This window comes from Apus apus, chromosome 8 (genome assembly GCF_020740795.1).
Source record: "Apus apus isolate bApuApu2 chromosome 8, bApuApu2.pri.cur, whole genome shotgun sequence".
In the NCBI taxonomy this organism is placed as follows: Eukaryota; Metazoa; Chordata; class Aves; order Apodiformes; family Apodidae; genus Apus; species Apus apus.
The window spans coordinates 1,099,685-1,126,897 of NC_067289.1; the positions used below are offsets into that span (position 1 = coordinate 1,099,685).

General features: G+C 42.9%; 1 protein-coding gene across 6 annotated transcripts in view; it reads left to right on the forward strand.

Annotated features, from left to right (window-relative positions):
- STAG1 (stromal antigen 1) overlaps window positions 1-27,213 on the forward strand; it is a 138,254-nt gene that overhangs the window by 60,726 nt on the left and 50,315 nt on the right. For all 6 annotated transcript variants that reach the window (XM_051625905.1, XM_051625904.1, XM_051625910.1 and 3 more), the window contains 8 exons: window positions 541-614; window positions 6,702-6,825; window positions 13,017-13,115; window positions 17,901-17,980; window positions 20,817-20,924; window positions 23,139-23,253; window positions 25,854-25,971; window positions 27,108-27,211. In XM_051625905.1, coding sequence (XP_051481865.1) covers window positions 541-614; window positions 6,702-6,825; window positions 13,017-13,115; window positions 17,901-17,980; window positions 20,817-20,924; window positions 23,139-23,253; window positions 25,854-25,971; window positions 27,108-27,211 — 822 coding nt within the window. The remainder of the gene's footprint in view (window positions 1-540; window positions 615-6,701; window positions 6,826-13,016; window positions 13,116-17,900; window positions 17,981-20,816; window positions 20,925-23,138; window positions 23,254-25,853; window positions 25,972-27,107; window positions 27,212-27,213) is intronic.

Sequence of the window (27,213 nt, forward strand, 5' to 3'; positions counted from 1 at the left end):
TGGCTGTTGGCTGTGCTGCGATGCCAAGCGCCCCTGCCCTGGCTCTGGGAAGCTCCATCCTTGTGGGTACTTAAGTGAAAGCACCTGAAACCCAACTGCAGACTAGAACATGTTTCAGTGCTTTCCTTAAACAGGACACTGGTTTCTTCAGAGGGGAGATTCCTGATCTGTAACCAGCTCCATTTCTGCAGCCCTCACTCTCTGGCAGCTCACACTGCTGGCATCGCTGAACTCTCTCCTCTTGTCTAAATTTCATTAGGCAAAAAAATAGTGGTGACCACTTCAAAAGACTAATTTGAAACTTAATTAATTGATATTTGCAGAGAATGTTAACATTTTTCCATTAAGGCATTGCATATATTTATGTATGTGTATGGATGGATATACCCACAACACAGGCATGTGCTGGGAAAGCAGACAATGGTCCATCTACTAATGTCTTTACTTAAGTGCTCTTCTGATGTTTCCCAGTAGGAATTGTAGAGTATGAAATTATAATAAGCAATTCCCTTTGATTTCTTTTTGTTTTGTGTTTTGCAGCTACAAGAAAACCAAGATGAAATCGAAAATATGATGAACTCTATTTTTAAGGGTATATTTGTTCATAGATACCGGTAAGAAAACGCATGGTAACCAAGTACAGTCCTCAGCAATGTCACAGGCAGCTCCTGTGTTGTTTTTTCTTCAGATAAAATGTCCTAGATACCCTAGAAGGAATATCTAAAACTCTGAAGTTATGTAAGTGTTAAACTAAATGTAACCCCCATTAATTACACAGAGGAGGCAGCCACAGAACTTTAATTCAGTAGAAAAGCTTTAAAGAGTTGTGGAGACATGGAGTTAGAATCTTGGTGTTTTGAAAAGTCACCTCAGATGGAAGTACAAGCATGACATACCTTAAGAATAACCAAATACTCACTGCATATCATAAGAGGGAGTTTGGTTGCTGAGTGCTTCTTTTTGTTTGAGGGGTAAGCACTGAATTTCTGATGTTTCCACTATGTGCTACAACTCTCCTTTAGACTTTTTGCTCCTTCAGCTACATAAAGGCAATGAAAAGCCTTTATTTCAGTTAACATGTTTTTGTGTTTGTAGAACATGAAGTGGTTGGGGTGTTAGCACATCCCCAAGGGGGTTTTACTGAGTGACTGCTGTGAATACACACCCACAGCAGGTTACCCACGTTTGTGTGCCTCTAGGGGTGTGCAGGTGTGTGTGCTTCTCTTTAGAACTGCACAAACCAGTAGTTTGGACTGGTGCCTGCTGTTTTGGAGGATGGTTTACCAGAGAGCATAGTCTTTTAAAACAGATTTAGGGCTGTTTTGCATCAGAAGGTATCTCAGAGCATCTGCAGCATCTTGGTGCAACCAGCTCTTTAAATGTTAATTGACTTATTGAAGTCAAAAGATAAAATCCGAGGATACTAAACGATGCAATTAACCTTTCAGATCTAAATTCTGGTTTACAACTTTGTCATTTATGAAATCTTTTAAGCAAATGGCAGGAAACAAGAAAGAGTGTATGAGAAGAGGGCTAGAAGGTGAAGAACCCATAGCTCAGCTGGGCAGAGGGATTATTGTAATGATGGAGAAAAGCCTGCAAAACCCTGGAGGGGGCTGGTGCTGAGGGGTGAGTGTGAACAATGGTGGAGCTGAAGCATCTTCATCAGTACCCAGCCATGGTGCTTGCAAGGAGGTGTCTGGTCAGTGAGCCTTGAGCTGCTGGGCCCCAGAAGGGTGGGTACACCAAGTCAGCAAGCAGATTAGGACATTTGTCTGTGTAACACACACACTATTTTGTTGTGAGGGCAGCTTCCGTGGCATGTAGGTAATAAAGCTGAAGAAATTAAATCATAGAATCACAGAATGGTTTGGTTTGGAAGGGACCTTAAAGATGATCCAGATCCAAACCCTTTTTGTCTCTTCAGAATTTAGTATGTTGTATCAAGCAAGAAGTCACCTTAAAATATTTTCCTCCTGGGTGGGGTTGGAAACAGTCTCTACCTTTTGATGGTCTGCATGCTGGTTCTGTGTTTGTTTTTTTTTACCTTTCTTTCTTTTTAAATCCTCCTTTTCCAACCAAGATTTCTTCTGATGCCTCCTGCCACCGTTGGTAAAGGCCTGATTTTAGCAAAGGGAAGTCCAAATAAATAACTCTGCTTATCCGTGCCTTGAAGAAAGCTGCCCAGGCTGACCCTGGAGAGCTGGCTGCCACCAGTCAGGGTAGTGGTGTGCTCTGAGCAGGGGGACACCACTTCTGCCCCTGCTTGGAGAGGTAGGAAGAAGAGGCATCTTCCAAGTCTGCCCTTGAGGGCCACCTTTGCGAGGAGTCATTGTCTCTCCAGTTTCCTTAACTTCTGTGGAGCTCCTCAGAGAGTGTGTTGCAACCTGTGCCCAAATACCAGTAACCTGGAGACGGCAGAGAACTCAGATTCAAATTCCTGCTGTCCCAGCCATGCAAGCACCTAGAGAGGAAGAAGTACCTGTTCTAAAACAATCTAAAGGAAGAGAGAACTAGGGCCAGGGGGAGGAAGAAGAAAAATGATTTCTAACTGATACCTGCTTCCTTAGAGTTCCTTAAGTGTTCTTTCTCTCAAGTGGTTCAAATGGTTTATAAACTTGACCTCATTTTACTGTGTTAGATCTTGGATAAGTGGTAGTAATTTCAAAAGAAAATTATTTTAATTATTCCTAGAGAATAAATCCCTTTCCATAATAAGATTCACACTCCACCAGTGATTCATGCTTTGTAGCTCAGATAGCAAGTCCTTGATCTAAACAAAAATCCTCCAAGTCTCTTTCTCTCAGAGTGAAGCTGTCTGCCTGCCAGGGAGCTCCTGTGGCAGGGAGGTGACATCTTTCTGGAGACTGGCTTCCAATTTACCAGGAGATTTCAGTGCTCACTGCTCATATTATTAAAAAAAAAAAAAAAAAAAAAAAGGCAGAAAGAGCTAAACTATTTTCTAGGTGTAATGTTAGTCTGGGGTTAACAGCAGGTTTGGTAAAAAATTGAGACATCCATAATAAACATGCAGGAGATGCACCTTCCCCATGTCATAATTATTTATTCTTTCTCGAATCACTTTTTCTGACTCTTTCTGTGTTGCTTTATGATACTGTGTTGTCTGTTGATTCTTTTTTTAATCATCTCTCAAACTGAGACTTGGCATCAAAGGGGAGATGTGAGAGGTAGAGGCAGGACGCTGAGCTCGTGTCGGAGGTTATAAAACCAGCAGAGCTGGTGAACAGGTCTGTGGGAATTGCACTCTGGAAAAGGTTTGTCCAGGGAGGCTGCAGAGTGTCTCTCCTGGGAAATACTCACAAGTTTATGGTGCATGTGTAGGGGCTTGGAGATGCTGATGTTCAGGGGCCCTAATCTGAAAATAACCCGTTTGTGTCTGAGTTCACCTGTGGTGTGTTGTGATGAGATACTAAATACTGGTAGGCCAGGGATCTGAAAGGCAGCCTTTTTTTGGTCTGAAGTTAAGCTGAACATTGCTCGCAGGGTAGATGTATATTAAAAAGAAAAGAAGAGGAGGGGAGGCATAATCTTCAGATCAGAGAGGACATGGAATCTGAGATGATTGCCAAGGGCTTCCCATCCACCACACAGCCAGCTGTTTGTGCTGGAAAGAAGGTTACATATATTTTTATGTCTAATATTTGTAGATCCAGCATTGGTTTTGTTAGGTTTTTTTGGCTGGCCTAGGTTCTGCTCCCTTCTGGAAGCATTTAGCAACTAATACAAACTTCTGTCACTAATTTGTAATTATGATAACTAATAATCCATGAATTATTCCAAAGTACTTCCAAAGCTGGTATGATTAGTATTTATGTATTTAGTATTTATGTATTCTTGTCATCCACAAATAGTTTATATCTTCAGAAAACTAAATGATTCATAGTGGCCATGACAAGTAGCTAAAAATCTATTTAAGTGTGCAAAAATGAGAAGAAAAGTATTCTAGTTTAATAAGAAGCAACTGATCAGATGCACAGCACAAATGTAGGGGCTGCTTGACTGGGTCATGTTTGATGCAGCATCACACGAGCCTGGAACCTGTGATAGTGACTCCTGCAAGGAGACAAATGATTCTTACTGGTCGCACAGTTCCCTGGAAGATGGTGGTGGAGTGGGAATTTGGGGTCTCACAAATTCTCCTGCCTCCCCAGCACCTCGAGCCTGCCTGCTGGTCTCATGTGCCTTAGGTGTGGGTCTTTCCCATTTCCAATTACACTGAAGATGTTAAATTTTTATTATACTAAATCTTGTCATTAGTTGAATTCCTTTATTCTTTCTTTTTTAATTTTTTTTTCTTTTTAATGATAAATAGCAGCTTGGAGTGAGAGTTTGTCTGTAGTGCCTAGGGATCCCTGAGAAGCTTTTGAAGACTCAGTTTTTCCCTAGGAAAGCTTGAATGCTCCCTTGCAGAAAAAAGAGATGTCCTGGATTTGTGGCTGGCTGTGCTGCATGATCACACAGCTGTTGACACTTGGATTCTGGTTAGGATTGCCATGAAATCTTTCCAGAATTCATAGTTAGTAAATGCGTAGTTAACTTCAGAGTTAGTAAATTCCTAAGGTGGTGAAATAACCTACTTGGATGTGAGAACTCAGGCTGTCATCCCCTATTGGAAATGTCTTCTTGGCTCCTTTGTGTTGCTGCACATGTGGCTCCCCTCTTTCTCTTCATTCATGCTTCTCAGTCCTTCAGATGGTTCTTTCAGTCCTGTATTCTGGTTCCTTCCATCTCTCTTTGGTTTAAAAATAGCTCCATATAAGAGAATTGCTAAACAAGTGTAGTGTGAAGTAACATACAATCAGACTTATCTATATTAATATATTCATAGTTTTAATTGAATGTTATCTCCATGGTGGCTTCATTCTTTCCCCACAGTGAGTGCTGTTCTTCAGTGCAAGCCCTTGGATGTGAGTTTAGCATGTTTGTCCTCAGAGTATCTCAAACCTATTGGAGAAATCCCAAGTAGGAGCAGCTTCTTCACTGCCCTGCTCTGTTGTACTGCAGCTTGTCCACATTGGATTGACACTGACCTTGGGTTTGAGCACCTAGAGTCTTCAGGGAGCTTGAGAGCCCACTTGTGGACCTTCTGTTTGGAAGCTGACAGAATCAGTGTGTTTCACATGGGCAATGAGAGACGTGGTACCACTGGGTGCCACTCCTGCAGATCTCCCCCTCACATTGGTACAATAAACACGTTTGATGCTGTTACCTCAGTACAGTTTCCTTCCTGGAATTTGAAACTGAGTAATAAAAATAGGGTCTTGACTGGAGAAGTTCCACATCTAGTGGTGTGTGATGCTGCCATGGACTGCCCTGTTCCTGCAGGAGCTGTGGTGTTCACCTTGGGGGCTGGCAGCTCGTGCCCAGCACGTGCTGAGGTGGCCCAGGAGGAAGGTTGGAATTACACAGGCAGTTGCAGTATGGAGCAAACATGGCTTTGTTCTATTCTATTCTATCTGTGTGTGAACTTCTGCCCTAAGTATCTTGAATAGAAGATTGAGTACATTTTATTGACATTTTGTAAAATTGAAGACTTTAGGAAAAATACAGTTACTCTTATTTTGCAGTTTGTCTCATGCTCGAAGCTTGGAATTTATTTCTTTTCACAAATTAGTTTTCATTTTTGGGCTCTGTTGGTGCTGGTTTAGAATTAAATTGATGTTTATTAATTTTCCAAAAAGATTTTTTAAAATAAAAATACAGAACTAGAGTCTCAATTATAAGCAAGGCCAGTGTTTGCAAAGCACCAGACATTCCCTCCTCTGTACAGGGGCTCTTTATGTTCCTCTTTTATTACAGCTGAAATCTTGACTGTGAAGCAGTGCCAGCTGGAGTGGCACAAGTGATTTCTCATAGTAACAGATGTCTCAGAGATGAAATTACTAAAGGGCCAGATGGCTTCAATCCCTCTTCCCGTGGTTTATCCGTCGTTCATGATTAGTAAAGACGCCCTGCTCCGTGGCAGGCAGGCAGGAAAGAGCCGATCGGATGGAAGTCGTTTCCATCCCTGATCTCTTTAGGTGATCTCTCCAGACAGTTTCCTGCTGGCCCACCACAATAAGTAGCTGACAAGTCTGCCTGAGAGGTGTCTTTGCCTCTTCCATCACTTGCCAGCCAGAATGTAGAAAAAAGCAAGAAAACCTGCAAGAAACCCATGTTGAAATTGAAATGTTCTTCTGGGGTTTGTTATTGGGGCTTTCTGGCAGTGCATGAAACAAGGTCTTTTCAGGGACAGGTTCCCTTCTACCCCTCTGGCAGGTCCATTTGGACTTGTCCACCTTGGAATTCTTCTATGCCTCTATCTGGAGACAGTCAAATGTCAGTGACCATGTTTCAGAAATTATTGTCTAAAGGAGGTTTGTAGCTTGGATTCTGAATTCGGTATGAAAAGGAGGTAGAAGATGGAATAATAGACTACAAAGCAAAGTAGGGCGATAATTTTTTGAGGTAATGGAAATTCCACATCTGGATGTAGAAATACTGACATTATTGGCTAGATCAGTGAGTTCAAGGACACGAAGAGTAGGAGAAGTGGCAGTGAGAACAGAGACAGGCCCTGCATAGTGTGATCAAAAGCAAGAGCAAAATATTCTAGCCAGGGTGATGGGAATGAGGAGTAAATGCTATGTGTCTGCAATCTGGTTAATACTTTTAATTTCCCTTTATTTTTTCCTTATTAGTGATGCTATTGCTGAGATTAGAGCTGTCTGCATTGAGGAAATTGGTGTCTGGATGAAAATGTACAGTGATGCCTTCCTGAATGATAGTTATTTAAAGTACGTTGGCTGGACACTACACGACAGGGTAAGTACTGTGTGTCACTGCACAGCAGGGTGTGCTGGAGGCAGCTGCTGTTGCACTACCCAGGACGTGTTTAGTAGCTTTGATTTTTAAAGAGATTGTTCTTTTTTCTTGCCTGTTATTTCTCTTTCAACCAGCTGATCTCAAGGTGTTGCCTTGAGTTAGGATGCAGCACTCCCAAACTGCATGCTGGGGTCCTGTGCTTCTTGTGTTTTCAATCTCTGTTAGAATATCTTCATAAAAATGTTTCCATCATGCTTTTCTTCTGATTGCAAGAGAGAGGCACCTCCTCACATCACCCCTGAGAACCTTTGTGTCTGAAACAGAATGGAAAAGAGATTTCCAGATGTGTCTTCCATTTACATGGCCCAGTGGTTAGAGGGAGCATCTCTGAGTCCCAGCAGACATCACCAGCTCCACAACCAGCGGAGTTCTCATCAGTTCATTTTCCCTTGAAGACCTTCAAGTTTCTCTTTAGCTTCTCCTTCAAAAAATTGTTGAAACACTAGATGGAAGCTAAAAGTTTTCTGTCCAGAGGGTCTTCTCTGTCTTCCCACAGTTGTTAGTACTGATGGTACCACGATGTGCCTCTGTGGTGTGGCAGCAAGGCCTGAGGGCCACTCAGCTCCACAGCCCATTGCTAACGTGAGCAGGGCAGGACTTTGCACTTGTGCCTGTGGGGTTTCTGTACACCAGGCAGTAGCTGGGACTGCCTGGCCTCCCACTCCCACCAAAACCATTAGAAACACTTGCTTGACTCTGAAGTCTTCTGCTAACATTATCCAAGGGAAACAGATGAGACCTCCTTGTCCTGTTGGAAAGCTCATTCAATCCCAGCATCCTGATTCAGACTCTTCTTTTGTTCTAGGAGCACTCCTGGAAAAAGTTAAAAGTTGGCAAATTCCTTCTGGTGATGTCCATAGCTCGTAGTTTACAGCTGATTCTTTAATAATAAAATAAATAACTCGGGACAGCAGGTTAACAGGGAGGGCATGACTTGGTCACTCTGCTCAAGTCTGACCAAGATCAGTCAGAAAGGTGTTGGTGCTGGCTAAGGGGAGAAGTTGGCAGACACTGGTTCTTTTGCTGTGGCTGATCTGCATCTTACCTTGGTTTTGAACCAGCTCTTTTCTTGTTGATGACACCCTGTATGCTTTAGAGGCTCCACATGTCATGTCTTTCCTCCCTAAACCTGGCACTCTCAAACTTTACAGACTTTCCCCTAACTTTTACATTACATCTCATTGTTACAGAATTTGATTAGGAGGAAGATCCTGCTTACTGCTGCAGTCAGCCATGACCACTCTTTGCTCTAGGGACACTGCACTTCTGTCACTAAAGCCTGGGCATGGCCACATGGCCACCACAGTGCTCTTGAGGGGCAGAGCTGCTGCTCCACCTCTGCACTTCCTTTCCAGGGTCACTGTGCCTCACCAGCAAGCATGCTTCAGGAGGTAGAGATCATTGCTTCAGGTTCTCAGTGGGGACATCAGTTCAGGTTGGAGGTTTAGTATTTTAGGTGTGGTGGAGAGCTTTATTTTACTAGGGCTTTTAATTCAAAAGAAATGATCCCTTGAATAATTGCAGTGGATGTTTTGGATCACATTCTAAACCTTGCAAAACATTTCCACCAGGTAACACTTACAAGGGGAGAGCAGCCTCCAGTACCTTGCTCTGTGCAGCTCTCAGTGCCCTCTAGTATCTGTGCAGTCCAGACACACACTCCTTTAACCAGCTGGGAAACCCAGCCCTTCCTGACAGCACCCTCTGCCACTGCTCACAGCTTCCCACACTCCCTCCTGTCACTTCCAGCTTATTTCTCTTGTCATATCCAATAGTTTCTCAAATCCCTCTTCAGTTAGCTTCACCTTAGGCCAGGATCTAGTCATTTGCCTGCAGCCTAAACATAGATTTTTAACTCATGGTTATTTGTTTTTTTTCTAAATTAAGCCCTTCTTTCAAATCAGACAATTTTTAAATGACAGTGTTACGGTACAAAAGTGGGTTTCCATCTGGACCAGACACAGAAGAATTCATTCAGGCTGCTCTCTTGGCTCTGCTTGCTTTGTAACATTTTTGTGACATTGCAGGCCTCAGAAATGCCCTGGGGTTCTCAGTCTTTGAATCGCTCACTAATCTGATTAATGTCCTGGTATGCATGATAGGGGATAGTTTATTGATGTCGTGTGTGCTTCAGGTAAAGGGGGAGACTGATCATGAGTAGAATAGAGGGTGAGGCAGAGGATGCAATGAAGGAGAGAATGGAGAGAAAGAGACATTTGGGGAGGCACAGAAAGGAGGAAGGAAGTGCAATGGGAAGAATATATTGGGAAAAAAAACAAAACAACAAAAAACAGGGAATAAGAACCAAGTAAAATGCAAACCCTTCTACTACTTCCCTTCTCTACTTCCCCCTCCCTGCAAACCCTTCTACTTGCAAAAGCAGATCTCTTAACCACTTTAACCCTCGAGGGTTAACTTGAAAATCTTGCTGGCTGATATCCAGGTTTTCTTGATTCTTGCTTTGCTTTGATCAGGGAAAATATTAAACAGAGTTGATAAACATTTCAAGTTCTTGTTTTAGGTTCTAATTTCAGTTTGCAAATAAAAGAAAGCATTAATAATGAAGTGTGAACGTGAAGCATTTCTCATTCATGAAAAATGATTTTATATTTTTTAAAAATTAAAAAATATAAATAATTATCTAAAAATGCTTTGAGAGAAGGGGAATGGCAGGAATAATTAGACTGGAGAGAGGCATGCCCAGAACCAGTGGCAGTGTGGGTGAATTCAGGATTCTGCAATAATCAACTAGCACAATTATAAATTGGACAAAACTCAAGAGAGTAGAAGGGTTTAGTTTTAGAATGCTGACAATGCAAATATTTTGTCCATCATTTACTTAGGAAACACAGCAGGGCTTTCCTTTCAGAAATGTGCTTCCTGTTTGTGAAGCATAGATGTGACCACCCAAAAATAGCTGCTCATTTGCTGTAACAGAATTAAAAGTATTGTGGGGTCACAAGTATTTGCTGCCATAGATTAACTCACTATAAGCTTCAGAATTGCAGCAAATCTGGCTGAAATCCAGTCTTGGGAATATTTGTGCTTATTCCTTTCCAGCTCAAGGTAGAGTTCACTGTATGACTGGGGTGGTTCTCACTGGCTGAAATGACTCTAGTGGTGGTTATTCCAGAGCTTTCTGGAGGGCTCTGAGTGCTTCACTGTGTTTGCCACTAAAAAGCTTCTCCTTGCAAAAGCTAAATAGTCTGTGTTGTAGTTTTAATTTATTACATCTTTTCCTACCCAAAAAAAAAAAAGTGACAATTACTTTTTTCCTCTTCCTTGAAAGCAAACTCTGTTGTGAAAGGAAACCTCTGTACAGAGATACTTACTGGAAGTTTTGATTCCCTCTTGTGTCCGTTCTGTACTGTGCCCTTTTTATTTTATCTTCCTTCTGGCTTTTGTATTCCTCTTGTGCTTGACCTCCTAATTAATTCATTAGTTAGATAAGTTTCTCTCTTACTTTAGAAGGTCTCCTCCTGTCCTTGCTCTGCATCACTGTTTGCAACTCTTACCCTGGCTTAAGTTTCTTGGGAACTACCCTAGTTTCAGCATTCCCACTCGCTTCCTTGCTAGATAGGAAATTTCTGCTGTATTTCTTTCCCCGAAAAGTGTTTGTGGTGTTAAAAGCTCCTGTTACTCGGATGATTCTCAAGAACCATCTTGAGTCTGGCATGTTGATGGTCTTTAGCCCATTGCTGCTCCTCCATTCCAGACTGGAGTCTGTCCATGTTCACCTTCACTTCTGCTGGTCTTAGGTCACTGTGGCTTATGCTCCCCTGTGGGTTCCTGTCACTAATCTTTACTGACTCTCTTTTAAAACCTTCTTAACAGGATTAGCAAGCTGACATGCAGGGGCTCTTCCCTCTCCAAAGAGATGAATTCCATCCTTGAGCAGCATGTTAAAAAACAGACCTTTTTGCTGTCAGAGAAGTGCTGCTGTCATTTGTCTGCCAAGCACAGCAGGGTTTTCCAGGGGTTACCTCTGTGTCCCCTGGGCCTTTGCCCTCAGCTACAGGGGCCAGGTGTAACACAACCTTTCTCCCTTCCTCACCTGCTCCTGCAGTCACTTGTGTTCTGCCTTGGAGCTGGTGAGAGGCAGGAGGGCACAGCCTGGCTCAGGACACCTGGTCAGGCTCTGCTGCCCATGCCAGGACCTGCTGCTCCTGCTGCACTTCCCATCAGCCTTGCTTGGTTTGCTTGCTAAAGGCTTCGAGACACCCTCACTATCAGGCCTGAACTTAACTCTGGGACGATGGGTTCAAGGTGTTTGGTGAGGGCCACAAGGGCTTTGGGCTCCACAGGGACCCTCACAGGTCTCCACTCTCATTGCTGTTGGCACGGATATGTTTTCTGTACCAACCAATGCTGAGTTGTGCATTTTGGGCCCACAGCTCTGGCTGGATACCAAGCTTTTGCTCACAGGCAGAACAGTCTCCAGTTGAGCTGGAACTCCACCTGCTCCTCCCCTGTTGCCCCATGGTGTTGATCCCATGCCAGAGCTGATCCTGATCCTCAGTGGCTACGTAAGCCAAGGCAGTAGGAGGTTTACACCCCTGCTGTGGTGAGTGAGGACCCAGAGCTCCTGGCTGTTCTCAGCACCACAGCAGAGGAAGCAGCAGTGCTGGTACTGCCACGTAGGTGCCACCAGAAGAATTATGACAGGCAGCGTTTCTCTGTGCTTACTTAGCAGTTGATCACATCTACATAAACTTCATGTTCAAACATTTCTTCTGTGTATCTTGAAAAAATCTTGTGATAGATCCTTCAAATACAACTTTCACCTCATTGACTCTCCCTGCAGTGGTAATAAGAAGGTTCCCTAGAGGACAATGTGAGTGCTCAGAGACTCCTCACAGATCCAGAGAGATGATTTCTCAGGAAAAATAGTTCTTCAAGGAAAAGTTCTTCTGAAAATCCTCCTTTCAACTTCTGTTATTCTTTTATCTTCTATTTCCATTTTTGAAATAGGTGACAAGGATGAAAAAGACTTAAAAATCAGGATTTTTAGCTTTTGTTTTTATGTCAGTCTTTCAGTTTGTAGCTCGAGCACTTTTTAAAATACAGACTTGGTGATGGAGTAGAAAGTCCTCTGGGCTTGGGGTTTCACTGAAGTTCCATAAGTTGTGTTAGTTCTTGAGCAGTTTTGGGCCTTAAGACTGGGGAATGTGCTCACATAAATCTAATTTAACACTGCAGTGAACTCCACAGGTCACATCTGGGCACATTTTGTTGATAACCACTTGCTATCTGCAGATACTTGTCAACAAGTCTCCCTGGTTTGCCCAGACCATGGAGCTGAGCAGTTGTGCCCCTGCAGCCCCCAGAGGGTGTGTGTGTGTGGGATCCAGCCCTTCTCCTTGTCCCCCACCTTCCTGCAGGTGACAAACCTTGATCCATAGGCCCAGTCTGGTGACACCCAGGTTTCCTGCCTGCAGCCCCCCGAGCAAAGCAACCCCCATCCAAGGAGCAGCTGAGAATGAGCTGCTGCCCTTCCCGGGGGCTCCCCAGGCTGGCGGCTGCCTTGCTCCTGGGCAGGGTCCCCCAGGCTCCTGGCACCATCCTCAGACTGGGCCTGTCCTGTGATGAGAGGTGGGCTGCAGAAGGTTTCAGAATCATTAATCCAGTCTTTATTCCTTCTGTCCCTGGGAAAAGGAGCTGGGTGGGTTGCTGGAGGGGGCTGCTGGCAGCCCATGCTCAGGCGTTTGGAATGCTTGGGTGTTGGTTGTAGCCTGCAGGTAGCAGGCACCAGTTACCTGTCCTCTCTTTCCTGAAGAGAAATACCTGCACTGGCTTTGCACCAACCACCCTGAGATCATGCAGCTTTATTTTGAAATTGCTTTCTATATTCTTCATCTTTTTGTTTTGCTAGTTGAAAGGGAAACAGTAGCAGACATTGAACTGATGGCACATTCAATTCTTTATATATGCAAATAGGGAGAAAATGTAACATTGTTTGGAGGCAGCTGCATGTGGTTTGTGGTTTTTAGCTGAATTGCAAATTGGCTTTGGTAACTCGTTTGCATAAAATTTTAAATGTGCTTTAAACAAATTACAATATGATATTATTTAATATTCATGTGTGTTTGATTAGTGTATTATATCAGCTAATCTTAGTGTGTTTTCTTTAGCAAGGTGAAGTGAGGTTGAAGTGTTTGAAAGCTCTTCAGAGTCTGTATACCAACAGAGAGTTATTTCCAAAACTGGAGCTGTTCACTAATAGATTCAAGGTAAGAGGAAATACAGTTTTTGGAAGGAGTATAGAAAATAAAAATATCATCTGTCTTATCCTGTTACAGTCTTTGAGTCATGTATATGAAATGCAAAAATGAACTCATTTGTTTGTGACAAGGCTTGCAACTTTACTACCTGTAGTAGTAAAACTGTATTACTGAATGCTGATGTTAAGCCAAATTCATTTTGAAGTGTTTTATCTTGTAAGATCTGTCAGGTTTGGCCAGGATGATTATTTATCTGTTTGTGTTCTAAGTAGTTTGCATATTGTTGTTATTCAATCTGTTTGCACTTATTTATTGAATTTTAAGGATGGATTCTGGATGGCTCACACAATCTAAAATATATTGGAAGGTAACAGCCTGTAACAAAAGATTGATTGTAAGACAGTATGTGCTTGTGTTTGGAGGGAGAGATACTTCTATCTCCACCACAGTATCCTACACAGCGTTGCAGAAGAAGAGTTTGCACTGTGCTTTGAGACAGACCCCTGAGCACGACTCTCCTGTTCAGAAGACAAGTGCTGGAGGGATATTCTATGGGGTTTTTTTAACTAGCACAGACACACTGGCTTTTTGCTTAATATCTTGATGAGAACGTGGCTGTTAAAGCACTTGGAGGCATGACTGCTTTATTTCACAAGTGAAGTGTCTGGAGACATGAGTGCAGCAGAGCTGCCACTGCTGCTGGTTGGAGGCTCTGTGAAGAAAGCTTTCAGACCCTGTCACCACGTTGGCTGGCACCTCTTGCCATGGCTTTTGTGTTCTGCAGGACACAGAACTGTGGTAAAGGCTACCCCCTAAGGAAAGTCTGATTTAATTTATTTTCATTTAAATCATTATTATAACACTGATGAAAAATTCTGTTTACAGAAGAAGAGGAGGTGTAAACACTTGTCAATAACTGCTGTGCATGAGACTTAAAAACTTCTCACTGTAGATTTTATCCTGCTTCACTGGCTTTATCTGCCATTGCAGTTAGTATTAACTCCTCCAGTTTGATCTGGGAAAACACAAAATAATGGGAAGCTTTGCTGTATGGAAACTAGCCATAAAAACAGAATGGTAATCAGCCTTTTACCACATTCACTGAAGAAGGAGAAAAATGAAGCTTAAACTGCAGATAAAGTCTAGATGTTAAGAAAGGCTTTTTGCCCAGAATTACAGTTCTGTAATAGAACAGGCTCTTTATTAATAATCTCTCTAATTGAGATTTTAAGGGCAGATTAAATACATGTATCAGGAATTAACTAGGTACTTCAAAGTAAGAGATGAAACTAGACTTTTTTGTGAGATCACTTCAGGCCTATATTCTCACTTTATAAAATCAGTTCCTGGGCCTATTGCAGTAGAGACAAACTTTCCCCTCATAGCAGAGTCCTTGGCACACAGGTTCAGGCCTCGACTACTCTGTAATGCCTCCACAAGTCTAGTTTGCTTTACATCTCAGGACAACCAGAAATACTAGTTAAGGGTCCAGAAAAATGAATCATCCAACTCTGCTGCTTTTCTGGTTCCACTGGTGCACACTTACAGACCTGTTTTTATTTGCTCCTGCTGTAATTCAAGTTGTTTTTTTTAATAGGCCAATAAGACTCTCATGGTCTTTGTATCTGTTTCTCTTCACTAGAATTGCACTGGGTGCTTCTCTCTTAGCCTCCTGTGATGTGTAAGAGAAGATGCTGCTTTAGGTCTGAACCTGTCCCATCCACCAGCAAAACTTTTCAAGACAATTGGGGGCATTTGAGAGACAGTTAGTGAGCAATGTCCTTCAAAAATACAGGGCATGAAACCTCTAAGTTTGTTCACAGTACAGACAGTTTTATTTGTTAGAAGTCAGGTTAGCCTGTGCATTGCTGCTTGGTTTAGAATGGCACAAAGAACTTTCCTTTCTGTCAAAAGATTCAGGGGAAAGGGAACCCTGTTAGGGATCCTCGTTTGTCTTTTGTGCCACTAAAGCTGCTTTTACTACAGAAATCTGCATTGTTACAAAATAAATCAGAGAAAAAGTGAGTTCCAAGTCTCTGTGAGCCTGGAGAATAGTGATGCTTAATGTGATGATTTATCAGTCTCCACTTCCAGCCACATCAAGAGAACAAAAAGCTGGCAGTGCCCAGATGCCTGCACGTGGATTTACAGCTGTGCTGAGGGGCATGTGGCCTTGGCACCAGCATAGAGCCAAGATTCAAATGAATGCCCTTAGAATCTGTGATCCATTACTTGAATGTCTTGTCACGACAAGCTCTACCGCCACCCCTGAAAAATAATTGACCTAAATGCCTAAATGACCTAAATTCTCAGCTCTATCTCTGCTTGTTTATATTTCCCCATCAGACTTGAATCAACCTTCACAGGTCAGCTGGCATTCAGCTCAGTCCGTTCAAACTGTCAAGAGAAATCTCTCTAGACATCTTCTAACTGTTTAAAGTATAAATTAATTTGATCCAGAGTGACTTGTTCTGGGCTGTTGATACTTCACCACCTTCCAGGTAGCTGTGACAAGGATCTACTAATGTCCCTTCCCCAAGGTGCCTCTAGGAGTAGGCGATACACTAGGAAAAAAACTTTGTCCTCTGGAAAAGAAATTATCCAGCAGAGAGAAGACTTGTGCTTTCCATCAAGAAGTCCTGTCTGAACAGGACTAAAGCCACACAGAAAAGATGTGAATTAGCTCTTCTGCAGTCAGTGCCCAAGTCAGGACAGCAGCAGGTGGAGATGCAGCCTTTGATTCCTGTCCCTGACCCTTGCAGGAGAGTGCTGTCTCCATGGCCTGAGGAGCAGGAGGAGCTGGATTTGCTTTTCAGCCAGCCTCGTTCACACTGTAATGCTTATTTGCAAACTGAGCTTCGTGGATGGTGAAAATTAGTGTTTCAGGTTATAACCACAGGCCTGTGTCCTGTTCTACTGCTGCACAGTGGTACAGGAAGTTTCTGCTGAAGCCGATGGAGCAGCTGGGCTCTGTAACTTGCTGAAGGACACAACTTACACCTGCCCGAGGCATCAGGCCTTCAGGTCTCATTTCCAAGGATCTTGGTGCCTGGCTGGCAGGTGCCATCACCCAGAGATATTGGTACTAGGGCAGAAAATAAGAACTGACACATCCACACAGTTTACTTTAAGCATGATGTTTCTGGGAAACAATCAGAGGAGAGAACAGTCTTTTTGGAGAGGAAAACATTGTCCCATCAGTTTCTAAGTCCCAAAGGACTCCAAATTCAGAATACCTCCTGCTCTGTAGGCAGGAGAGAAGATCTCTTCCCTTGCAGGCTTTTTTCAGAGGTGTAGGAGGAGTTTATGCTTGTGTGCTCTCTCCTTTATGTGTGGTTAGTTCTCTCCTCTTGGTATCCTGGAGTTGAAAATAGGCTTGGAGTGACTATATGATAATCAACTGAAATCAGTATCTCTGGCTGTTCTTCCTCTTGATTATGATATTAATTGTTGTTCCTTGGCCAGGAAAAACTGACAGCATATTTTTTTGGTCTTATCCATACACAGAATTTCCTGTCTGGGAAGTTATTTCATTGGTTGAGTTTCTTCATGGACTTCTCACAGTCTCTAAAACTGTCTAGATAGAAAAGTTTAATGTATCTGATTTCCCAGGAACTTAATGCTGATTGATAGAGCTTCAGTCAGTTGTAAGTGACACAAAGACCTGGTTTTGTAGAGAGGTACCATTGGAACAGCCACAATGCATTCTTAAATACTGATCCTGAATTTCAATATTGAAATAAGCCTCAGTTGCTTGATATTCACCTTCAGCCTTTAAATGCCCAGAGTAGGAGAGGAAAGAGGTGAACACCTTTATTTTGTCCTGATTTGTTCTTGGTAACTTTCACTGTTGACTTCTAACACTTCCCTTGTTTCTTTTCCAGTCCCTAACTACAGTTTTTTCACATCCCAAAATGTCCTATACAACCTAGTCCACCCTGAAGCATGTCAGGACACAGAAATCAGATTTTCTTTTCAGATGACCCAGTTTCTTTTCATTGACTTGGACCAGTCAGGCAGAGAACATCAGGACATACTGCACTTTTATGGATGGGTAGAAATTCTCCCCAGACACAGAGGACAACATACACTCATCACATCTATTTGTGGTTGCCAGTAAGCAAACTGAAACAGAAGAGAATGAAGCCCTTAGGAGGCTGCTGATAACTACAGGGTGTCCTTACAAGAGATGAAACCATTAGATTTGATGAGAAAGAGCTGTGCTTGTCTCCACTAGAAAAATCACAGGGAAAGTATGAAGTCAAAGCATGGAATTTTCCACCTTCTGCGGAAGGTCTGTAGTGTCATTCTTGAGATGAGCTTCAAACCTCAGGTTGCAGCAGGTGTGAAGGCCACAGCTGTGTAGGCAGCAGGTGTGTACAGTTGTGATTTTCTTCACAGAATTTCCAAATATGCAGCATTCGTAGCTCTGAAATTACTTGCTTTCCAGGAGGATGAAGCAGGGCAATTTTTCAGCTGTCATCCACCCCAAGCACATCCCTTTTCAGGAAGGAACTGTTGAATAGGAGCAGGCTTCAGCAAGCCTGCCTGCTTGTTTCCTGAGACATAGACTTGGGTGAGGACTGTTGGTTGAGCCCTCACTCATTCCTGCCTGCTTGCCCGTCATTCCATGTTTGGGTGTACGTTAAATGGTTGGGTGATAATAAAGAGCTTGTTTGTGTCTAGTTGAAAGATCTTGCCCCCAAGAGTGTTTCTTTTATAATCCATAGGATTCTTCACCCAAGAGCTGTTGGTGTGTTTCTGTTTTGTCACTGTAATGAAATTCCCTTCCAGGATCGCATTGTATCAATGACACTGGACAAGGAATATGATGTTGCTGTGGAAGCCATTCGATTAGTCACACTCATACTTCAGTGAGTATTTTCCAAAACTGACTCTGAAGGTAACCTAAGCCTTTATTTAACTGCACAGTTAGTACAAAAAGTTAAACAGTATTTAACTGACCTGCTTTCTCTGCTTGTGTGATGACATGGATCTGTTATTTTACACTTAGTATGAAGTTGAACTGAGTATGTAATAACATGGTCATAAAGCTGAAATAAGATCTTCTGCCTCATGGAAATACAGCTGGCAAAGTATAAAAATGTGTTGATGTGTTGGGACTATTAGTGCACCCATTGCTGTGGAAGAATGACAAGGGGGCTTAGCCTGTTCCCGAGGGCAAAACGACTGTTCTCCCCAAAACAAGTGTCTGTGAGTCACGTTTGCTGGGATGACTCCAGTGGTAACTGGGCACAGAGCAGTGTGAGGAGATGGGATTGCCTGGCACAACAGGACACAGCATCTGGGAGCTGACCTGGCCTTTGGGCTCTGGGGAAGAGCTTGCAGTTTCAAACACTTGGCCGTGCAGGAGGGACATTTCCTTACAGAGGTGCAGTCGCTTCCCCAAGGCAAAGCTCCAGCCCCGAGATCATGGAATCATTTAGGTTGGAAAAGACCTTCAAGATCATCAGGTCCAGCCATTAATCCAGCTCCACCAAGTTTACTGCTAACCCATGTCCCTCAGCACCACATCTACATGACTTTCAAACACATCCAGGAATGGTGACTCCACCACTTCCCTGGGCAGCCTGTTCCACATGCGTCATCCCCCAGGCTGGCTGTGTGAGCCAGCCTGGCATAGCAGCCCCTGGAGGGGCAGGAGCACTGCTCAGCTTTTCTTACATACTCAGTCAAACCTCAGGTGAAGAAAATCTGAAACAAGTGCATAGAATTTCTGCATCATACTTGATACCTTGTGCTTCTGCTTTGAACAGCATTTTTGGACACACAGAATTTGGATGGACAATGAGACTGGCTTTTCCTCTACATAAAGAAGTCCAGGCTCCATTTTTTAATTTATGGGTCACTCTGCTTTACAGATATTAGACTTGTAATATTAGGAAGAAAGGGAATATTTTATCTCCTGTTATATTTTTTAAAGCAAATATCATAGAATGCCAGGTTGGAAGGGACCTCAAGGATCATCTGGTCCAAGCTTTATAGGTAATAATATAGTTGAAATGAGCTGGCCCAGCACCCTGCCAAGCTGTCTTAAAACTGTCCAATGGAGGGGAATCCACCCGTTCCTTTGGGAGATTGTTCCAATGTCTGACTGTTCCCATGGTGAAAAATTTACCTCTTGTGTCCAATCAGAATCTCCCCAGGAGCGACTTGTGCCCCTCACCCCTTGTCTTTTCCATGTGACTCCTTGTAAAAAGGGAGTCTCCATCTTCTTGGTAGCCACCCTTTATGTGGTGGTACATGGTGATAAGGTCTCCCCTGAGCCTTCTCTTCTCCAGGCTGAACAAACCCAGCTCTCTCAGCCTCTCCTCATGTGGCAGGTCCTCCAGTCCTCTTATCATCCTCTTGGCCCTTCTAACAAATGTAATCACAAATGAGATGTAGAACACAGGTATTCCCTACATTATTAGCAATATTTGGGAACACAGTAATATCTTAGGTGAAAAATTATCCAGTGCGTCTTCTTGTTTTTCCCTTCTGTCCTGTTTTGTCTTTGGTTGCATGATGAAAACATCATTAAAAACATTTAGCACCAGAAGAATATGGGTCACGTTCAACAACACGGGGCAATATGCTGGCAGGTAGGAGCTGCAAGAAGTTGTCAGCAACAACCATGATGGGGAATGACCAATTAACAATGGTTTGTATATGAAGCCAAGTGATGTAGAATCCTGATACATAATTTTTTTTCTGATGAATGCTGACTAGAAAATGAGGGGAGGATTATTTCTATGTGTGACAGTGGTGATACTTTGGTTTCGTTGATGAAACGTTCGTGGCTTGTTGTATTTTTCAAGAATACTGCTGAAAAATGGAAGTTTTTCTGAGTTTCAGAAAACTCACACACAAAATCTGCCTCGAGCTCAGAAACTGCAGAAGCCCCAGCTATATCATTTACCCAAGACAAGGGTAAAAGGTGTTTTTCTTGTCAACAAATCATTATAGAAAATAAACTTTTCATAATCTTTCATCCAGCTCAGCAGGGTATGATCAGATTGGGTTCTTTCATGTTGAAAATGAAGTCTGTATTTGGTCAGCACCAGAATTGCTGGAAAAGTGGTGTACAGTTTATCATGTCAGATGCTTGTAGCTCTCACTGCATTCCCTGATTCAATCCTGTCCTGGTTTGATGCTGGAGGCACAGGGCTAGGTCTTGGTACCCACTTTGTGCCATACTCTGGTTTAGTTTTCTGCAGCCCATATCCAGAGCATTTCTGTTCTTTCTCCCACTGCTCAGGCAGGATTGTTCTCCCAACCTGGACCTTTCAGCACCTGGAGTTGGGTTCCTCCCTACTTCCCAGGCCAGCAGGGGCACCTCCTGCCCCACAGTGCTCATGAGCACCTGGACCTGAAGAGCACCTGAAAAGACTTAACTGCTGAGTATGGAATAGGCACAGGTGTTCTCACTCCCAGATCTGAACACTTTAAAAGCTTTAAAAGCAAACAGGCATTGCTATGGAAGTAAGTTTAAGCAAACCATTACATATTCTTCTTGAACATTGTAGGTTTTTAATGTTTGATACTGAGTGTTTGGCATCTTGTGGTGTTCACATTGTAGTTAGTGGGATAGTCTAAGTAATTAAGCAGGGCAAGATTTGTAAGCAGTGATGACTTTTTTAATGGGAGGTGAGGGGATTGAAATGAAGCATTTGTTCTAGTTCTGGTGTTTCTTGCTGACTCTTGCAGTGGAAGTGAAGAAGCTCTTTCCAATGAGGACTGTGAGAACGTTTATCACTTGGTGTACTCAGCTCACCGTCCTGTGGCAGTGGCAGCTGGAGAATTCCTTCACAAAAAGTAAGTTATCTGGTGCCCTGGAATAAGACCGGATTGGTGAATGTTTCTTAGTAGAGATAGGTCAAAAGGCAAAGAAGAAATAGAGTGAAATACCCCATTTTAGCAAATCAGATATTCAATGTAAAGCAGAGAACTAACCTCTTGTTTAAATTCAAGACCTAAGACTCAAAGAAACTGAACTTACGCTTTTCCTGTTCTAGAATTCAGGTAACTTTTCCTGTTCCTCAATGGCTAAATATGCAAGGGCTTAATAAACCTCTGAAGGTGGTTTAAATCCTGCAGCTCTTGCTGAATTACTGCTGTGGTAATATATATAGGGCCTGTACATCCCTGACATACATGTTCTGACTGGCAGTCATCATCTTTACAAAGTATTAAACAATTTTATTTCAAAATTGTGAACTTGAGAGGTTTTGATGTAGTAATAGTTAAGAAATCTGTTTTTAAACTCGGGGACTTCCCCTGAGAGTCCATTCCACCATGGTTACATCCATTACACTGTGGTTACATCTGCCATGTACCCACTATGCTAAAGGAACTGAGCTGGCTTTTCCATGGAGGTGAATCCCAGCCATGGCCAGGATGGTGCCACATCACAGGACTTCCCTTGCTAGTTTAGTGTTTGCAGCTAAAAGTCTTATAGCAGGATTTTTTTTTCCCCTCGTGACACTGAGAGTTCTGTAATATATTTACAGACCATATCAGGATCCAGGTGATGTGATTTTTCATGCCAAGATATATAACGGAAAGAAAATCACATAAAACCATCAGCCTTCTTTTGCCAGAGTTCTCATTGTCTGTGTTTTGTTAGGGATGTAAAAGTCCACTTTATAATTATCAGCTTCCATTGGTGGATTTCTGGAATTCCGTCTTTGTGATCAGGCATCATCCGTTTCAGGGAATTGATTTCCAACATTCAGTTACATTTAGTTTCCTACAAGACATATTACAAGTTACAGAAAATATTTATGGTCTTTTTTTTTTTTAACTGGATCCTGAAATTCCTTTGTTAATCACCAGGGGACAAAAGAATTTTAAGGAGTGCCTCAAAGGTAAATGAAGACATATCTCCACCTCGGTGTGTTCAGTGTAAAGACAAAACTTGATCCTCACTTTCCTTCACCACGAGGTGCTACCCTGTGCTCTATCAGTGTCTCTCAAGGTGAAGAGCACTGGGAGAGGATGGTCCCACTCCTCACATAGGTGTTCTCTTGGCTTCTGCTAAGACAGAAGAGCTCGTGCTCCCTGTGTTTGAGGTATTGGAGATGGGATTTAGTCTCCCCTGATTTTATACATTTAAGACATCACTTTCTATGTGTAAGGTAGTCATTAGACTTTCTGTAGTTAGCAAAGGAAAGCAAATAATAGAGAGGGTCACTGGCTCAGGCTGAGGTGCATCTTTAAGATATTTCAGCCCGTCATGGTGCTTGTTTCTTATCTGTTAGATAAGCAGGGGGAAGAGGTGATGCCTGAAAATAGTGTTTGTGTGTAACCAGCCCTTTTCACTGAGTTACAGCAGTGACATCAAAACAGCTTCACATTCCTGGTGTGCTCTGGGACTGGTTTCCCTCTAAAAGTAAGGAGCAGCTTTCAGACTTCTCAAAGTAAAGCAGTGATTGCTGTGACTGGGGCTGTAGGCACAGCTGAGGTCTCTTTAAGCCAGCAAATTCCAGCATTGAGAGTAGTTGGGAGTGAGGCATGTCAGGGAACTCAGAGCAGAATGTATCAGTTACCTGGAATAAAAGAAGGCCAAACAACTGCCTGGTAGTTTGGTTTGTCCTTCATGCTGCTGGTGCTGGGGGTTGGTGGTTTAATGGGATGTCAAGAGTGTTTATACCATGTCCCAGCCAGTGTGACCACAGTGCAGAGACACCTCAGTTCTTAAGGCACCAGTGGGGTGAGTGCTGCTACAACAAATGGAAATGCAGAACTATACATATCTTGTACATATGTCAAAACGGTGTGAAATCTTTCTATATAAATATGTTTTGGAAAGAAATTCTTCCAGCCCTGTGAACTTAGAGACACACTCTGCCTGAAGAAATGAATTTACCTTCAGAGGTCACGTCCTCTTTCCCTTGAAGGAGGTAGCTGGAAGTACTTTCACTGTGGTTTAGGAACAAATCTACCAGCTCAAGAATGAATGCTCATCATATTGTTGCGGAAATGAGATTTGTTTTGATAAACATGATAGCTCCTTTTGCTTATTTTTAGACTGTTCAGCAGACATGATCCCCAAGCTGAAGAGGCTCTAGCAAAGAGGAGGGGGCGAAATAGTCCAAATGGAAACCTTATTAGAATGTTGGTTCTTTTCTTTCTTGAAAGTGAGGTAAAAAAATAATTTTTTAACCTTTAAGTGTTTAATAAAACCTGGAAGTTAAGTAGTGATTTATCCATGTACAGTAACAAGTTGTCTTTCTTTTCTTTTTTTTCATCCTTGTCCATCAAGCCAATATAACTCTAAATCTTCTTCGTGGTTTATTTTGCTCTTGCATGTCCCCACTGTACCTAGTTCTGTGCTGCTGGTAGCCTGGTGGCTACCAGGGTTCATTCCTAAATAGAAATGTAACTGGTTCTTATCTTAAGATAATCGTGGAAGGACTGTACCTCTGGAATTACTCTGTATGGAGTGAAATCATTTGAAGCAGCAAGGAACAAAACTGACATACTGACTCAAGGATGATTAGAGCCATAGAATAAGGGGAGTGGGAAGGACCTGAGGGTCATGAGCTCAAAGCAGAGTTGGCTGTGGGATTAGATGAGGTTGTTCAGGGCTTTATGTAGTTGCAGCTTGAAAACATTAGAGGATGGAGACTGCAGGAATCTATGATGGCATAAAATGTGTGATGGATGCAGGCACGAGGACAGGGGCCCTATTTTATGTCTATAGGGAAGTGTTATGGTAGACAAACTAATTACGTGTGGAAAGGCAGGGGAATGGAGGAAAACTTGAGAAGATAAACTACCAGGTACAGGATGCTCTGAAAACAGAATCGTTGGATCATAGAGTGTGTGGGGTTGGAAGGGGGCTTTTAAAGGTCCCCCCTGCAGTGCACAGGGACTTCTTTAACTAGATCAGGTTGCTCAGAGCCTCATCAAGCCTGACTTGAAATGTCCCCAGGGATGAGGCCTCCACCACCTCTTTGGGCAACCTGGGCCAGTGCTTCACCACCCTCAGTGTCAAGAGCTTCTTCCTGATATCCAGTCTGAATCACCTCTGCTGTAGTTTTCATCCATTCCCCTTTGTCCTCTCCCTCCCTGCCCTTGTCCCAAGCCCCTCCCCAGCTTTCCTGGAGCCCCTTCAGGCACTGGAAGGTGCTTTAAGGTCTCCCTGGAGCCTTCTCTTCTCCAGGCTGAACACCCCAACTCTCCCAGCCCTCTTTAGGATCTTTGTGACCTCCTCTGGACTCTCTCCAGCAGCTTCATGTCCTTCTTATGTTGGGGGCTCCAGAACTGGACACAGGGCTTCAGGTGGGGGCTCACGAGAGCAGACATGGGGGGGAGAATAGAGGGGAAAGGTTTAAAAGTTACACATTTTATTTGGTACTAAATAGGTGGCAAAGGAAGACTGAAAAAAAAGGAATGACAGAAATGTCTGTCTGCAGAAGGGAGGGCACTACATTTTGTGTAAAAAGCAAAATGAAAGGTATTGCAGTCAGGTATTTTAATTGTTATGAAGCCTTGCACAAGAGACTGTGAAGAAAGGGTAACATTTACGTACAGTGTTAATGTTAACATTTTTTAGAACCTCCTTATAAACCTGCAAGTTAAATCTGGATTAAATGTGTGAGCCTGTGTGAGTCTTCACCCTGCTCTCTGGATGCATTTTTAATTCCAGCTTCTTTAAAACTTAGATCTATTGACCATGTATTTTCTGGTGAAAAAGTCTCAAATGTGGGTGCATGTGACTGGGAGTCACGTAGCATTGAGCTGGTCTGTCCTGAGTAGAAAAGAGACTCTGCTTTGCTCACAAAGCCACAGTCAGCAAAGTGAAGCCATCTGCTGCTCCCCAGGATCACTTCCCTCTCAGGGCCAGTTCCTGCTCTTGCTGTTCTCAAGAGAGTTGTTAGAAACAAATAGAATATGACTCCAGTTTGAACAGAGTTAGAGAACTGGGAGTTTCCATCTGCATAGGCCTAGAGATGTGAGCACTGCAGTGTGAGAGTGGGAGCAGGTGAAACTGGGGCAGCATCAGTAGGCTGAGTCACACAGGACATTTTGCCCAAAGCTGTCAGCAACAGCAGGAGGATAAATGTGCTGAATGTGCTCCTTCCCTACACCCTTAAATGTTTTCCAGTTAAGGCATCAGTCCCATGTCTGTCAAGCAGATCAGAACTGCATGTTGTGCTTGTTACTGTGTGATACTGGTTGAAGATCTATTTATAAACCAGCAGACCTATGAATTCTTTTTTCTCACTTTACAACAGTTGTGTGAAGTCACAAAAAAACTTTCTTAGCACCTACAGTTACTGTTAATTCTGTACCCCCTGAAATCAGCAGGATTTCTACGTCTGTCTTCTGAGCAGGTAGCAGCATGTATCAAATATAAATGCCTGTTCCAAACAAGTATATTACAACTCTCTCTTAGTCTTGTATCTCACTAACTTTCCTTTTTCTACTGCAGTAAGAAAGGGAGGAAAGGTAAGTTTATGGCTTCTAGGTCAAAACTCTAAGAGAGATTTTTCACAAAGCGTGTTATGGAAAAGCTTTTTATTCCATTTTCCACTAAAACAAATCCCCATTGTCCTGCGGTTGTATCATTGAGTTGGAAGGAGCCTTTCCAGAGTTAGTTTCAAACTAGGTTTTCTTTCCAACCTCATGTAAGAGTATTTGCCCAGGACACACACTCTATGGCTAAATGAGTGAGAAAGTTGAAGAACTGCTGCTTGTACCAGGATGCTGTACTGATGGTTGCTTTGGATGTTCCAGTTGCATGAACATGCAGCCTATTTGGTGGACAGTTTGTGGGAGAGCTCTCAAGAGCTGCTCAAGGACTGGGAATGTATGACAGAGCTGCTCTTGGAGGAGCCAGTCCAAGGAGAGGAAGGTAGGTTTTTAACCTCTGAACTTTCCTGGTATTGCACAGTATTGTTAATTAGTCCTTTAAAAGATGTTTCACTGTGGTGCTAAAGGTATTTATGTTCTGGTTTGTTTAGAAAACATCCATTTTTAATGCACTTTGCTTCAAGCAGCATTTTTTTACTCTGTTTTTCATCTTGTGAAGTTTGCTGTCCTGTGGTTCCCTAATATTGAAGGCTAGAACATCTTCTCTGAATGTTTAGATAACTAGTGCATACATGAACATTTCAGTAGATTAAGTAGCTAGTACAGTTTTGAATAAACAAGCACTTCAGGGGGTGCTGATTAAATATGCATCTTCTCCAGACAATGTTAAAACCTAATGAATTTCCAAGAGGAAAAATAATAAGGGTATTCTTTCACTATTAGTTTCTAATCTCCTTTTGCTAATAATAGGATCTGTGTGCACAAAGCAGCCAGGGAGCCCAATGGCACAGAGTCCCTAATGGCAATGAGTGTCAGTCAGGATCCTTCCTAATCCTTCAGGATTCTCCTGCTTCAGGGACCTCCTGGGCTTAGGTGGGTGAGAAGCAGATGTGCTCTTACTGCTTCCTAGCATGATCTGCAGATCATCTCTGTTTCAAAATCACAGAATGCCAGTTTGGAAGGACTCAAGGAACCTCTCAGTATCCCCCTGCTACTGCCGTGGTATTTCTGTGGGAATTTCCTTAGGAAATTAGGTCCCTTGGTTCTTTGTTGCTGTGTAGCCTAGTGGGGTTTGATCCTCTAGATGTGTCCTGAAGTACTTCTTCAACAGCAGAAATAGTTCTTCATAGAGGTGAGAATGTTTTGTCAGGAAGTGACAGTGAACAGTCAGTCACTCTCTGTCCCCATGACCCTCTTTAATTTTGTAGATCTTTCTTACATTGCCCTTCACTCATCCTTGTTCCAGGGCACATTTCTCTGGATTTCTTTCAAATTTGCCATATCCATTTGGAGATAACGTGAATGGCAATGCAAAGAGCAAGAAAGCAAGCCTTGGGTTTACAAACAGGACAAAAAGACATTGTCTCTGTTGTTCTCTGTCCCTGTGTTTTCCACCTGCACTCACAGGTTTGTCATTTGAAGATGCCAGAGCTGATGTTCTTTGTTCTCTCCCCCCAGCCATGTCTGACCGGCAGGAGAGCGCACTGATTGAGCTGATGGTCTGCACCATCAGGCAGGCTGCTGAAGCTCATCCCCCCGTGGGCAGGGGCACTGGCAAGAGAGT